General features: G+C 40.9%; 1 protein-coding gene across 3 annotated transcripts in view; it reads right to left on the bottom strand.

Annotated features, from left to right (window-relative positions):
* Window positions 1-1,423: 1,423 nt before the first annotated feature.
* The window catches only part of LOC121853639, a 46,794-nt gene continuing 31,157 nt past the window's right edge, over window positions 1,424-17,060 (bottom strand). For 2 of the 3 annotated variants that reach the window (XR_006086372.1, XR_006086373.1), the window contains exons 6-11: window positions 12,958-13,090; window positions 11,176-11,303; window positions 9,987-10,155; window positions 5,221-5,591; window positions 4,090-4,170; window positions 1,424-2,358 (exon numbers count right to left, since the gene is read on the bottom strand). Coding sequence is in view for 1 of the 3 variants with exons in the window: in XM_042347915.1 (XP_042203849.1) it covers window positions 5,242-5,591; window positions 9,987-10,155; window positions 11,176-11,303; window positions 12,958-13,090 (780 nt within the window). In the remaining 2 variants the exon portion in view is untranslated. The remainder of the gene's footprint in view (window positions 2,359-4,089; window positions 4,171-5,220; window positions 5,592-9,986; window positions 10,156-11,175; window positions 11,304-12,957; window positions 13,091-17,060) is intronic. The other variant, XM_042347915.1, reaches the window with a different exon arrangement.

Here is a 17,060-nt window from a genome sequence, read left to right on the forward strand (position 1 = left end):
GAGAGGGGGAGAGAGACGGAGAGGGGGAGGAGGAGAGAGGGAGGAGACGGAGAGAGGAGGGGGGAGGGAGAGGGGAGGTAAGGCAGTCATTAGTAGATATTTTACCGTCTGTAGATCTGAGGAAATATAGGGTGTTCCAGAAATAGGTCCCTCCCTCCCTCCCTCCCTGCTCCCTGCGTTGGAGGAAGAGAGGGAGGCAGGGCCATTTTTCTAGTATATATTTAACACCAACTATAATATAATTTTATACATTATAGAAAATACCAATATAATATGATTCCTAACTATTTATTTAATTTAGAAAAAAATATATACATTTTTTTTCGTTTATTGATAAATAATTAAATGCATAAGTCTATATTAAATCCTAAACGCAATATATTTCCACTTACATTAAAATTTTTACATTATTAAATTATTATTTTTTTGTAATTCATAATATATTGCAGTGTTTATGTGTGGTGTTATTATGTAATATACACGAGAGAGAGAGATAGAGAGAGTGAGAGAGAGAGAGAGAGAGAGAGAGAGAGAGACTGTACCAGCCATTATTAACTCGATTTAATTAACGTGTTGTTATATGTTGTCATAAATAATATTGTCATCAGAGAGAGAATAGATTTTAACGTTATTCATGAGTCGACTAAAATAACACGCAGATGAAGATGTAATTGTAGGTTGTAAATATATGTCGACTGTTATCTGGTCACTGATTGGTTGTGTACAGGTCGCTGATTGGTCGTTGGTTGTGTACAGGTCGCTGATTGGTCGTTGGTTGTGTACAGGTCGCTGATTGGTCGTTGGTTGTGTACAGGTCGCTGATTGGTCGTTGGTTGTGTACAGGTCGCTGATTGGTTGTTGGTTGTGTACAGGTCGCTGATTGGTTGTTGGTTGTTGACTGTTAACTGGTACTCGATTGGCTGTCTGAAGCTTGACTGAAATTTAACTGGTAGCTGATTGGCTTCTGGTGACTGTAGGTGATGGTCGAGGAACTTAACTGTGTGTTGACAGTCTATCTACAGTCAGATAGACAGTCGCAATAAATGACTGACTCTGAGCTGCCAGGTTGATATAAGCAGTCTATTCTGTACAGACTGGTTGTAACTGGATGGTGACTGTTAACTGATGATGTTATTTGACTGACTGTTTTTATTTATATTCTATCAAGATTAACATTTACAGTCTAAATCTCCGGTACACTTCTTGTTAACTGTGAAACTGGTTAACATGTACACCGGTTGTTAACATGTCCACCGGTTGTTAACATGTACTCCGGTTGTTAACATGTACACCGGTTGTTAACATGTCCACCGGTTGTTAACATGTACACCGGTTAACAAAGTGAACCGGTTGTTATCATCAACACACTGGTTATGTATACTCCGATTGCTCGTGAGCCAGTTTGTTAACATGTACACCGGTTGTTAACATGTACTCCGGTTGTTAACATGTACTCCGGTTGTTAACATGTACTCCGGTTGTTAACATGTACTCCGGTTGTTAACATGTACACTGGTTGTTAACATGTACACTGGTTGTTAACATGTACACTGGTTGTTAACATGTCCACCGGTTGTTAACATGTCCACCGGTTGTTAACATGTACTCCGGTTGTTAACATGTACACTGGTTGTTAACATGTACACCGGTTGTTAACATGTACTCCGGTTGTTAACATGTACACTGGTTGTTAACATGTACACCGGTTGTTAACATGTACTCCGGTTGTTAACATGTACACTGGTTGTTAACATGTACTCCGGTTGTTAACATGTACACTGGTTGTTATCATGTACACTGGTTGTTAACATGTACACCGGTTGTTAACATGTACACTGGTTGTTAACATGTACACTGGTTGTTAGCATGTACACTGGTTGTTAACATGTACTCCGGTTGTTAACATGTACACTGGTTGTTAACATGTACACTGGTTGTTAACATGTACACTGGTTATTAACAAGTACACCGGTTTGTAACTGGTATAATACACTATAATTGCCAAGTGGTTGTTAACTGATAGACTGGTCATAGACTGTTTTAACATCTGATGGAAAGGGCTCTAACTGTCAGACTGGTGTAACTGGTAGAATGGGTGGTAATTGGTATTAACAACTTCAACTGTACATTAACTTACCATTGCCGCTTCTTGACATTTAGCTTCGTATAATATTTTAATCTCGAAGTTAATACACATTTTAACTTCGATTTTAACTTCAAATTTAACTTCAATTTTCAACACGGATGTAACCGGTAGACTTGATAACTGGTAGACTGGCTGACTGGGGAACAAACAGTAGTTATTTTTTTATGTGGTAGTTAACTGATGATTTTATTAACTGGTTGTGAATTGTTCCACTGAAAAGAAAATAAATAAAATTATTATATCACATGTTAAATAATTATACTGTATAAATTATTAGGTGCAAATATAATAATAATGATGATAATAATAATAATGATATTAATGATAATAATAATATTAATAATGATAATAATAATGATAATAATATTAATAATGATGATACTAATAATAATAGTAATAATAATAGTAATAATAATGATAATGATAATGATAAATAATAATAATAATAGTAATAATAATAGTAATAATAATAATAGTAATATAATAATAATAATAATAATAATAATAATAATAATAATATAATAATAATAATAATAATAATAATAATAATAATAATAATATAATAATATAATAATAATAATAATAATAATAATAATAATATATAGTGAAATGTGGGTGGCGATCTCCGTAGAGTTTCACCAGTGAGATTTTTTTTCTCTCTCCTTCCCATAAAAACACACACACGAGCCACATAAAAAACGAGTCACACACACACACACACACACACACACACACACACACACACACACACACACACGAGCCACATAACAAACGAGTCACACACACACACACACACACAGACGAACCAAGAGAATTAAGCCTCCTAATTCTTATATATTGCACAGCCTTCACACTAAATCTCCCCCACTCTCTATTGACGCCTCTCTCGGTATTTTTAACCCCCATTTAACTTTTATTGTTTGTATATAATATTTACAATATTTTCCCGGATCATTTCCTCCTGTGAGAATAAATTACTCATTACCGTTCATTATATTTTAAAAACCCTGGTAGAATTTTTTTATTTTTTTTTATCTACGTAATTTTTGGTAACTTTAAATCATAATAATTAAGGGATATAGATTATTATTTTTATTATTATTTTTGTATATAAACCTCCCCTTCTCCTCCCCCCCCTTCACTATATGTAAGGGAGAGGGGGCTTGTATAACCCCTCTACCCCCTACCCTTACCCCACCCCCCTCACACATAAGGTAGGGAGGGAGGGTAGAAGAGGGAGGGAGGGAAGGTAGAAGAGGTAGGGAGGGAGGGTAGAAGAGGGAGGGAGGGAGGTCATATGAGAACCTGCCAGCATAGTGGAAGTTTACATAAATCATATATTATTTATTTATATTTTTATTTCATTTAACCATTTCAACTGTCCAAGACTGTCAGGACTGTCACGGTAACTGAACTGTTGAGGTCTGGGGGAGGAATGGCTCCCCTGACACGCTAACAACGACTGATATGGAATGGTAATAATAACAGTTTGTTGGTAATCTCTGTATATATAGCTTTCTCTCTCTGTTTTTGTCTGTCTGTCTGTCTGTCTGTCTGTCTATCTGTGTCTGTCTGTCTGTGTCTGTCTGTCTGTTTGTTTGTCTGTCTCTTCTCTCTTTTTCTCGCTTTTTCACTTTCGCTTTCATTCTTTTCTTTCGTTTTCTCTCCCTCCACCCTCACCTCTCTCTCGTGTTAACTATAGCTAGGATATCAGGATAGTATTCCTCCACTGAGAGCTATAGGATATTGCTGTTAGATTGCTCCTGAGGCAACGTAGGATTACCCTGAAGGATTCCCTATTAGCCCGATCCTCACAGCGAAGGATTGTACATTACCGTCATAAGGTAGGACTTCATTGGAGATCCTATTATATCATTCAAGGATTCTACATTAATGAAGGATTATTGGATTATTTTGGATTATTTTTAATCCACCTGACTTACCTTCTTAATGAACGATATATAATCCAGATTTAGCCTTAACTTAATTCTAATTGGTTCCTGTGAGTGAGAGGTACCGGCGATCTGGAATTAAAGAAATGTCCCCCAGTTAAAATTAAATCATTGAAAAATACAATGTTTATCTATTTTAAGGAAACAAATTCGCGTATATTTTTTTAGGTTATTTTTTTCTCGATTAAGTGAATAAGATTAGTCTGTGTTTATATAGATTAATAAACATTACACTTATTAAAACAAGTTATATTAAATTCATTGTTTATAGGAGTATGGTACTTTATGAAAATAGTTTATATATATATTGTATCTGTACTGTTAAAATATTTTGTTCTCATTATATTTCCTTGTTAAATTAATTCTGTCTTGACAAATATTATATTAAAAAAAAATTTGATTAACTAACAAACTGTACAGGTAATTCATTCAGGTGTTGTTGTTTTGGTAAAATGCGAGCCATTAACGATAACTACAGGTATCACAATAATGGATATTTGTTTACAAAGTCCTAAATAACTCCGGGTGTTTGTATGAGCCAAAACGAGCAAAGTTGCAACATTACTCACACTCAAGAAAACGTTTCTCAAGGAGCAACTCATAAAACTCACAACGCCTGATAAATAACCGGCTTTTTCGCCTCCACCTGAATGTCTAAGTCACTTTATGGAACTTGTCGCTTCTCATAATGACTAAGTATTATATGTAACCTGACGTAATGTAACCTAACCTAACCTAACCTAACCTAACCTAAAGTAACGTAACCTAGATATATATAGCAATATTATGATACATATTAAGTCAACCTTACATGTATCGTAACATTAGTAATTATATCTAGGTTAAGTTATCACCTTTATGACACGTTCACTACAGGGGATTATCTTTACACCTGTTATCACACCTGTCTCTGTGTGTGAACTTTTCTCAATCAAACTTCATATGAAACTTGACCTGGAAATACGTTTAATATACCAATGGGAACTGTTAATTGTTTCCTCGTGTGGTATTTAGAGACGCGAGATGACATACAGTATCTATTAATGAAACCACAATATATATTTTAACATAAGTGGTGTCAAAGGTCAAGCTCTGAGGAACATTAATCTGGTCGACTCTTACCTTAATGGTGGAGATGAGGAGTTACAGGTGGTGGAGAGGTGGTTCCCTCCCCACTAGGTTGTGTCTAGGTGGTGCCAGGTGGTGCAGGGGCAGACCCACCCACCACACACACCACAACACCGCCCACACTACCATACAAGACCATACGTGGTGGAGGGATAAGGTCGACCATGTTACTGGACAACCTGGTGGGTGGTTGGAGGGTACGTCCGCCCACCACAACGCCGCCCATGCAACCAGGCAGCCTATTAGGTAGTTAAAAGGCATCCCCGCCCACCACACACACCACAGGGCCAACCACGCTACCAGACAGGTGCTGGCAGGGAAGCCGCCTCTGCCTACTGCTCCCTGCATGGCTGCCCGATGTTCACCTGTAGAACACACCTGTCAACATTGGGCTGGTATCTGGCTGAGACATGGTAATGGTGGTGGTACTTTACTGATGACCAGACTGAACGTAAATAACTCCCAAGACTCAGGTTATGATAGATAGTTTAATAGACTGAAAGATAAGTTGAATTATTAACACAAGGGTAAAACTAAGTTACTTTTACAAGGCGATATAGAGCGTCGTGTAGATACGAACATGGGAACTGAATCCTAAGGCACAGAGGAAAGAGTTTGTCTCACAGAACAGCTCCAATATTAACAACACAACTTTTCTTATACAATAAACTAGTGAAAGTAAAACACCAGAATACATAAAGTGTTACGTCAGGTATACAGTGTACAGTAAGGCCTCAGGTAACAGTATACATACAGTATTACGTCAGGTATACAGTGTACATTAAGGCCTCAGGTAACAGTATACATACAGTATTACGTCAGGTATACAGTGTACAGTAAGGCCTCAGGTAACAGTATACATACAGTATTACGTCAGGTATACAGTATACAGTAAGGCCTCAGGTAACAGTATACATACAGTATTACGTCAGGTATACAGTGTACATTAAGGCCTCAGGTAACAGTATACATACAGTATTACGTCAGGTATACAGTGTACATTAAGGCCTCAGGTAACAGTATACATACAGTATTACGTCAGGTATACAGTGTACAGTAAGGCCTCAGGTAACAGTATACATACAGTATTACGTCAGGTATACAGTGTACAGTAAGGCCTCAGGTAACAGTATACATACAGTATTACGTCAGGTATACAGTGTACATTAAGGCCTCAGGTAACAGTATACATACAGTATTACGTCAGGTATACAGTGTACAGTAAGGCCTCAGGTAACAGTATACATACAGTATTACGTCAGGTATACAGTATACAGTAAGGCCTCAGTATACAGAAGTACTCCTGTTGTGTACACATGTACACAGTATAAGGCTGTTGGTGTACACAAGGATGTGTACACCAGGGTCGTCTTGTTGTCTGTCTGTGTGTATGACAGTGTCACTTGACCACACCTGCTGAGTCACCCCCTGGTGGTACAGCCACACCTGCTGAGTCACCCCCTGGTGGTACAGCCACACCTGCTGAGTCACCCCCTGGTGTGGTACGCCACACCTGCTGAGTCACTCCCCTGGTAGAACCACCTGCTGAGTCACCCCCTGGTGGTAGAGAGAGCCACACCTGCTGAATCACCCTGGTAGAGCCACACCTGCTGAGTCACCCCCTGGTGGTAGACACCTGCTGAGTCACTCCCTGGTGGTACAGCCACACCTGCTGAGTCACCCTGGTGGGTACAGTCACACCTGCTGAGTCACTGGTGGCAGAGAGCCACACCCAAGCGAGTCACCCCCTGGTGGTACAGCCACACCCAAGGAGTCACTCCCCTGGTGGTGTACAGCCACACCTGCTGAGTCACCCCCTGGTGGTACAGCCACACCTGCTGAGTCACTCCCCGGTGGTACAGCCACACCTGCTCATCTCAGGTAAAGCCCTCACAATATCTGTCACTTGTGTAAGGGCTCCGCTGAAGGGAGGAGGGCTGTGAGGCTCCACACATTTGCTCGGTAGTGAACGAGCTTGTGCCATCGTGTAGCACGGGAAGAGGCTGGCAGGTGTGCGTCCGTGTGTGCCAGCAGAGGTCTGTGTGTACAGGTCCGTGTACAGCAGGTCCGTGTACAGCAAGTGACCGTGTACAGCAGGTCCAGGTATAGCAGGTCTGTGTACAGCAGGACTGTACAGCAGGACCGTGTACAGCAGGTCCGTGTACAGCAGGTCCGTGTACAGCAGGACCGTGTACAGCAGGACCGTGTACAGCAGGTCCGTGTACAGCAGGTCCGTGTACAGCAGGTCCGTGTACAGCAGGACCGTGTACAGCAGGTCCGTGTACAACAGGGCCGTGTACAGCAGGGCCGTGTACAGCAGGGCCGTGTACAACAGGGCCGTGTACAGCAGGACCGTGTACAGCAGGTCCGTGTACAACAGGGCCGTGTACAGCAGGACCGTGTACAGCAGGTCCGTGTACAGCAGGTCCGTGTACAGCAGGTCTGTGTACAGCAGGACCGTGTACAGCAGGTCCGTGTACAGCAGGTCTCTGTGTACAGCAGGTCCGTGTACAGGCAGGTCCGTGTACAGCAGGTCCGTGTGTACAGCAGGACAGGTACAGCAGGTCCGGGGTGCACAGCAGGCTGGTGTACAGCAGGCCTGTGTACAGCAGGTCCGTGTACAGCAGGTCCGTACAGCAGGTCTGTGTACAGCAGGTCCGTGTACAGTAGGTCTGTGTATAGCAGGTCTGTGGCCAGCAGGACCGTGTACAGCAGGTCCGTGTACAGCAGGTCCGTGTACAGCAGGTCTGTGTACAGCAGACTGTGTACAGCAGGTCCGTGTACAAAGTAGGTCTGTGTAATAGCAGGTCTGTGTACAGCAGGCCTGTGTACAGCAGGTCTGTGTACAATAGCAGGTCCGTGTACAGCAGGTCCGTACAGCAGGTCCAGGAGGACTGTGTGTACAGCAGGCCAGGTACAGCAGGACCGTGTACAGCAGGTCCGTGTACAGCAGGTCTGTGTACAGCAGGACTGCATGCAGGTCCGTGTACAGCATGTCCGTGTACAGCAGGTCCGTGTACAGCAGGTCCGTGTACAGCAGGTCCCGTGTACAGCAGGTCCGTGTACAGCAGGTCCGTGTACAGGTCGTCCGTGTACACTGAACTACCCACCTCTCATATGAGCCACATGTGTTACCTTATATACACAGGTGCAACAACCATAATGTGTCAACAATAACACAACAACATGTGTGTTTCACCCCGACCATCTGTGTGTGTGTGTGTGTGTGTGTGTGTGTCCCAGGAGAGGTGACATTTACTGCCGTGTGAGGCGACTTTTACCACCACAACTCACTAACATTGTCTCTATACTATCAAATGATTCTTCTTCCATCCTGTAGATAGTTTACTAACATGTGAGCACCCAATTGTTTATTTCCAAATGCCACCAGTGTTTACAAGTTGTTTACAAATAACCCATCTATATTTTACAAGTCTGAAAACCTACTATAACAACCCTGTAATAAGTGTGTTTTGTTTACCAGGTAGGCTGCCCAGGTAGCTGTTACAATAAGACAAGTGAGAGACATTAACACTGACAGTACTTGCCACTTTGGGTTCAGAATGAGGTGATTAAACACATTTTCTCTCCGATATTAGCATACAGTATTACCTTGTATATCAGCTATGAACGTAATACACGGTAATACATACATGTACACCAGAAATGAACTTAGCACACACACACACACACACACACACACACACACACACACACACACACACACACACATTCTCTCCCCTTCCTACTCCACATATCAAGAAGCGCTCAACACACTGACCCTTTCGACTCTCACTGACCATCACCACGACCTCATCTGCAAATTTGGTAAGAAGCTTCTACACCATCCCCGACACCGGCTCCTACTACCACCTGAGATCCCTTGTCCGAGAATTGCTGTTCGACACCACAACCGCATCCAGCCCATACGTGCACGAACTGATCGCTATAAGAACAGCCCAGTCCCAACCATTGTAAAAATTATCAATAACTTGTAATAAACCAGTGTATTCACTCCCAGTAAACACTGCTCCCTACACTGTCACTATGTTGAAATGAACTGTAGTTTGAGCTTTTCCCCATCTAGTTATTATATGTCTTATTTGTGTCACTTATGTTACTTGTATATTATTTGTAATTCGTAACCCATTCCCCAAATATGTAACTGTATATTTCAGCCTTCTGGCTGCCAAGCTCTTTCAATAAACCGTTAATTATTATTATTATTATTATTACACACACACACGCACACGGACAGTCATTAGGTCAGGTTGTAATGTGGAACGAAAGAAACAGAAACTAACGTTGCGAAATTTTACTTCTAATACGTGTGTGTGCTTAATAAACAGTCATACATAATACATACATGTACGCATACAGTAATATACATAATATACACATGTACGCATACAGTAATACACATGTACACCGGTCCATGAATAACGCACGAGACTTAATAACACCTGGTGGAAATATTCTAAACTACAGCATGAAAATTAATGTCGAAAAGTTGACCTTAATTATAGATAGAGGCATTAGCCGCTTCCCCCGACGTTGTGATTATACCTGTACGGTCATTAATACACACACACACACACACACACGTACATAGGTAGATACACACAGATAGATACACACACGCCCACACAGAGACTAACCCACACATACAAACACTAACCCACACAAAAACATAGACTGACCCACACACACACAGGTACACACAAATACACATACACAAATACACATACACACAGACTGACCATGGAGGACGTGTACAGTGGTGGTGGCAGGTTCAGCGCCTCGTGGTCGACAGGTATAATTGCCCGCGTCTTGTCTGGTGGCTCTCTGTATGAGGAGGGCAGACCGCGTCACCTCTCCCGCCTCCGTCAGTACACTCACACCTCCCCTGCCTGAGTCATAGTGGATCTCCTGTAGGTGGTGAGGGAGGGGGAGAGAAGGTTATTATCTCCTAGCGGTTGGGGAGATATAAAGAATACAGTGGAGATAATATGGGAGATTATTGTATAGTATCTCCTAGCTGGGGGAGTAAAGAATAGTGGGGTCTCCTAGTTGGGGCGGTAGTAATCAATGAATCTCCTAGTTGGTGAGGTAGTGAACAATAAATCTCCTAGTATTTGAAGAAGATACATGGAGAACATTGTATCTCCTAGTTATGGAGTGAAGAGAGATGATAATAAAGAAGAGAGAGAAGGAGAGAGAAACAGTGAGGGGATGAATGTTATCTTGGAGACGTGAGGGAGAAGATGAAGGAAGTGAGGTATTGGAGACGTGGGAGAAGGAAGTGAGGTATTGGAGACGTGGGAGAAGGAAGGGAGGTATTGGAGACGTGAGAGAAGGAAGTGAGGTATTGGAGACGTGGGAGAAGGAAGTGAGGTATTGGAGACGTCTAAGATTTGATGTCAAGGAGTGGAGCAGTGACAGGTGAGGTAAATCAGATCAGCGAAGGGAGAGAGAGAGAGAGAGAGAGAGAGAGAGAGAGAGAGAGAGAGAGAGAGAGAGACTGATCTGACTTAAACTGATCTTGACTGATCGACTGACTGATATTGACTGGACTGACTGATATTGACTCGATCTAATTGATCTTAATCTGACTGATCGATCTTGACTGACTGACCTGATCTGACTGACTGACTGATCTTAACCGACTGACTGATCTTGACCTACTCCACTTACTGATCTTGACCTACTGACTGACTGACTGACTGACTGACTGACTGTTTAGTAAAAGTTATAACATTGACGACCTGTGTATTTTTTTTTTTTTTTCCATATACTTGTAAATATGTAGTGACTCACCTAGAGGGCGTGGTTGACTCACCTAGAGGGCGTGGTTGACTCACCTAGAGGACGTGGTTGACTCACTTAGGGGGCTTGGCTCATTCACCTAGATGGCGTGGTTGACTCAGGTATAGGGCGTGGATGACTCACCTTGCCTTGATGGAGCCAGGTGAGGGTGTGAGGGGAGCGGGCGTGATACAACACTAAGCAGGTGAGGTTGATTGTTGACCCTGTGTTGACGTGGACATCCCCGCCACCTAGGATCTCTGTCCGAGGTTCTAACGTAAAGAACACAATTAATTAACCTGTATAATATAAATAATCCACACCTGTACATTTATGGGAACAACTAATTAGTACCCCATTTTGTACCTCTATACCTGTGCATCAAGGTGACAACTAGAACCTAAATATCACCTGTTTAGTGCACCTGTAATTTAACGTTAACACCAAGAACATAATTAATTACCTGTATAATATAAGCAAAAACACCTGCACACCTGTATATCTACGGGAACATAACTTAATTAGTACTCTATTATGTAGCTCTATACCTGTGCATCAAGGTGACAACTAATACCTAATTATCAACTGTATAATGTACCTGTAATTTCCTTGGCCCTACTGAAACATACAGGAGAATTTATAGCACTTAATTACCTTTTTTTTTCTCACATAGTCGATACCTTTTGTGTGACTGGTAAAGATATCTCACTTAGGTAACTGGACATTTAGTGAGAAAGTGAGAGAGAGAGATGAAGATAAAGAAAGAGATCCAGTGAAAGTCAGAGAAAGAGGGATAAGGGAATGAAAGATAGAGAGAAAAAAAATTAGATATCGAGCGAAAGGTTAAGAGAAAGCTAGAGAAAGTAAAAGAGAACTAAAAAGAAAGCTGAAGAAATTAAGAGCTAAAAAGACAGAGAGCGTGAGAGATACACAGAGACAGCTAAAGAAAGTGAAAGTGATACCGAAAAAAGATAGAGATTGAAAGCTACAGACAGTGAAAACTAGGGAAAGTTAAAGAGAGTTACAGAGAGAAAGTTAAAGAGTTACAGAGAGAAAGTTAGAGAGTTACAGGGAGAGAAAGTTAGAGAGTTACAGGGAGAGAAAGTTAGAGAGTTACAGAGAGAGAAAGCTAGATAAAGTTAAGGAGAGTTACAGAGAGAGAAAGCTAGATAAAGTTAGAGAGAGTTACAGGGAGAGAAAGCTAGAGAAAGTTAAAGGCAGTGACAGAGAGAGAGAGAAAGCTAGAGAAGGAGATGAAAGAGAAATCAAGATGAGATTCACTGGCAACTGTCCAATTATATGCAGGACGTCGGTGTGACTTGGGCCGACTGGCACCCGTAAAGAGAGAGAGAGAGAGAGAGAGAGCGAGCGAGAGAGCGAGCTTATCTATAATGTATGGGGCTACAAAGAAAGGAGGAGGAGAGTGTTAATGAATAAATGAGAAAGAAAGAGATATAGAGAGAGAGAGAGAACTGAATAAGAAAAACGTAAAAAGAAAGACTCAAGGGAAGATCGACCACGAACACGAAAAGTAACAAAGTTGTAAAAGGAATAAAAAAAAGAGAAAGTGTTGAAGATGATCGTAAAGGAGAGAGAGGGAAAGAGAAAACGACGTAGAGATTCAGGGGGAACTTAACTATTGGAGGAGAAAGAGAGAGAGAGAGAAGAAGAATAAACAGAATAGGTGAATGGAGAAGAAAGACAGACCAGTTGTCATATGTAAGAGAGAAATGTATAGAAAATGCAAGAGAAAAGAAGAAAGATATATAAAAAATGTAAGAAAGGAGAAGAAACCAAAAAAAGAAGATTGGAGGAAAGGAGACAAAGAAACGAAGAGGAAAGTTTAGGTGATGTTGTTTGCGGAAGCAAGTCTTGTAAGGAGACTAAAGAAAACGAGAGAGAGACAAGTTTTAGGGGGAGACTTACCTATAATATGCAGTGTCACAAAATGACTTTTAGGTGGGGTGGTGCCAATCTGACACTCATAGATACCTTGATCCCTCAGTTGCACCGACTTGACCAACAGTACCCAGTCCTCTGTTGATGGCTCGAACATGGCCTGCAACATGATCAACAATGCAACATGATGGATCTCGTATGGTATATTTAGCGACATGATATACAGATAGATAGATAAATGGATAGATGAATAGATAGATAATGAGAGAGCTGCATTATCTAGTTACTTGCTTTAGAGAGAGAGAGAGCGAGAGAGAGAGAGAGAGAGAGGCAGGCAGATAACGAGTGAATTATTACCTGAGTTAATTACCTGATGACGTGAATGTGTGTCATCATGATTCACTTTTCGATTACAGTATTTCAACCTAACCTAAGCTGACCTGACCTCACCTCACCTCATCTCAACTCATCTCCTGTCACCTCACCTAAACATAGATGATAACTAAACATATAAACACAGAGACGGAGATTAAAACCACAAGGACGATTATTAATTATTCCTGTCTCGTGTGTGTTTATTTATCACTGTCCTAACAACACCATTAGGTAATCCATGTGTCATTATAGTTTACACAGCCACGAGTTTAATATGTATCACGATAACACAGTGATACGGGTCCCTCTTATCTCTCTCTCTCTCTCTCTCTCTCTCTCTCTCTCTCTCTCCCTGACGTATTAAAAGTAGGTCAAGGTCACCTCTGCCCTGACCTATACCAGTAATCAGCTGTAAATCTCCAGCCAATGAACTTTATCCTTTAAGTTTGAATTGATCTGACCAAACCTTTCCCCGGGTATTGTTCACGCCGCCAAAGGTCTTCGAGAGAAACACCAAAACGAAAATAAACAAAGTAATATTTTTTGTGTGGTGGAGACTTATCAGTATTTGACTTATTTTACCTTATATTTTGATGGAGAACTTAACAATATTGGACTTATTTTACCTTATATTTTACCTTATATTTTGATGGAGAATTTAACAATATTGGACTTATTTTAGCTTGAGTGGATGTAACTAAACCATTCACACTATACTGAAGCGATATAAAGTGTATTCAAGAGAGGAAGTAGCAACAGAAAACGAGATAAGGATTCTAGGGGTGACTTCAACAATATTCTTACTTATATTCAGTAACAATATTAGTTCTCAGGTATTACTTTAAGACAATAACAAGAATAAAATTTAGCAAGACCATATACAACATTCATTATACAAAAATACATCATACAATTATTATTATTTTTCATTCCTGTCACATTCATACATAAAAAAAAAACACAACTAATTAATATTCAACAAACAGAAACATAAAATACATTTGTTTGTTTAAAAGCCGAGGGAAATTTATCGCTTTTATAACTATTTCAGAAATAAACATTGGAAATCAGTGAGAGTTTAATGTTACGTGTGAGAGAGAGAGAGAGAGAGAGAGAGAGAGAGAGAGCTGGTGGAAAGTTTGTGAGAAAAAAAAGACCCCCAACTTTCGCATTCTGTTATCATATACAAGAACTACCTGTTCACGTTTTGGAAGTCTGTCTCTCTCTCTCTCTCTCTCTTTTGTTCTCTCCTCTCTCTTTCCCTCTCTTTTTTCCTCTCTCCTCTTTGTTCTCGTGGTGCTTGCCCAGGACAGGTTCAGGCTGGTCAATAATGCAACTTGGGTGCGGAAGCATTTATCGTCAGTAGTCAGGTCTGGCAGGTGGAGGCCAATCTCACCAATAGGAATAAACCCGCCAACAGAAATAAACCTGCTAACAGGAACAAACCTGCTCACAGGAACAAACCTCGCTAACAGGAATAAACCCACAATAGAATAAACTCGCTAACAGGAAATAAACTCACTAATAGGAATAAACTCACTAACAGGAATAAACTCGCTAACAGGAATAAACTCACTAACAGGAATAAACTCGCTAACAGGAATAAACTCGCTAACAGGAATAAACTCACTAACAGGAATAAACTCACTAACAGGAATAAACTCGCTAACAGGAATAAACTCGCTAACGGGAAAAAACTCGCTAACAGGAATTAACTCACTAAATAAACTTACTAAATACGAATAAACTCTTTAAACAAACTGAGTAGGTTAGGTTAGGTTTTTCTGGGTACATACACAGTGGAATAAGATAAACACTATTACACTCGTCTCTTATCGTTGTAGATGGTAAATATTATATACGTAAAATGGCGGAAATAAAGTTATAATATATATTTTTTTATGGTTTAAAAATATAGTTCCCGACCCTGGATTTTTTTTCAGGGGCGAGGGGGGGAGGGAGAGGTATAGTGTTGAAATTTGTGGTGTAATATGGGTCGTTGGTGTTGATACGGGTTGACAGGTTGACATAAAATATCTATATAAGTCGTATGTAATAGTTTCTTAACGATTGAGACGCTGTAGAGTAGAAATTGATTCATTCATAACAGCAGGTAGAGAGTGACAGGTAACATGTGTAATCTAAATATTAATTAAATCTCGCTAAAGTCAGCAATACAGGTGATTAGACAGCTCAGGCTATTATCCTTCTCAACCAGGAGGAAAGATGACACCGGGAGTTAACAGGTCAACGGGTTCATCAGGTCACGGGTTCATCAGGTCACGGGTTCATCAGGTCACGGGTTCATCAGGTCATCGTCTGGTCTCAGGGTTGGTGGTGTTATAGGACATCCAGACTCGACTCTCATCCATTCTCAGCCATATGCCGCAGTGAACATCTGGTCTCAGTGTTCGCTCTGACTTACTGGAGACAAATGCTTCACCTCTCACCAATTTAAACGCAATTTTTTCAATGTTTCATCCGACCCATAACACCCGAACTGTCTGTATGTAACGATGGGTGGTTTAATTTTATATTAGGTTTGTTAATTGAGGTCTATTTATGATCCAATTAACCCTTTGTACTGTTAAGCCGACTAGAAATTGAGACTGGGTAGTTCTATGTCATGGTATTAGACAGTTTCACAGACACACAGTAATCCAGTCTATCTTTGAGAATTCTGTTTTCCTGGACGGCTGGAGGTCAAAGGAGCCAGAGGAATATTGTGTCTGCCAATTAATTACTGTACTTTGCTTCAGCAGCAGGAAGAGGAGGGAGGGAAGTGGGGGAGGTAAGAGAGAGAGGCAGATGAGGAGGAGGATGGTGAAGAGGGATAGAGGGAGAGGAGAGGAAGAGGAGGGGAGAGAGTAGAAGTAGGAGATGGTTCCCACTTAAGGAATTAACTGGTCCACTCACCATGTTGATCTCTGGACGGGACATTACATTCCTCTTCTCTTGTTTCAATTTAAGACCCAAGAAAGACGTACGTACACACAGGAGGGGAGGGGGGCGTACACACAGGAGGGGGGGGTCACTTGTTCACCATCCCTAACATCTGATTATGGGCTTAGGAAGGTGTCACCTCCCATATCTTTAGTGCCACTTAGAACCTTCTACCACTTAGAATACCGACTTTAACAATCACTTTGAACGCTACCACTTAAAACGATGCCAACTTAGATCTTAACGCCACTTAAAACGATACCATCTATATCTTTAACTCCACTTTAAACACCATTAACTACCTGACGCTCGAGCTAGTTTAATGGCACTTGTGAGATAAGAATTGTATGCCATTAATTGTGTCTGATGTAAGTGGAACACGGAATCTTATCTCTCACTTAATGGTGCCACTTACACAACAACACCCATATAGCTGCACTAAATGGCCCACTTCCTGTTATAAATTCGGTTTGATTAAATGTATTAGCACGTGCTCCATTATAATAACACTTTAAATGCTAATAATGGCACTAGTTCTATTATTGCTACGACTAAACTTCATGTAATGGTGCCACTTCTATTATAGCGATGATGCCAGTAGAATTAATGGCACGCGTTCCATTATAGCGGGAATTTAAGTACACTTTACGTCTCCCATTCCATTATAGTGGCACTTAAACTGTACTTAATGGCACTCTTTACTTAACAGCTGCAATGTCATTCATTTTATGATTATGGTGGATCAGCTGATGTTTGTTTATTATGGTGGATCAGCTGATGTTTGTTTATTATGGTGGATCAGCTGATGTTTG

Source organism: Homarus americanus, unplaced genomic scaffold (genome assembly GCF_018991925.1).
Source record: "Homarus americanus isolate GMGI-L3 unplaced genomic scaffold, GMGI_Hamer_2.0 scaffold4896, whole genome shotgun sequence".
Classification (NCBI taxonomy): Eukaryota; Metazoa; Arthropoda; class Malacostraca; order Decapoda; family Nephropidae; genus Homarus; species Homarus americanus.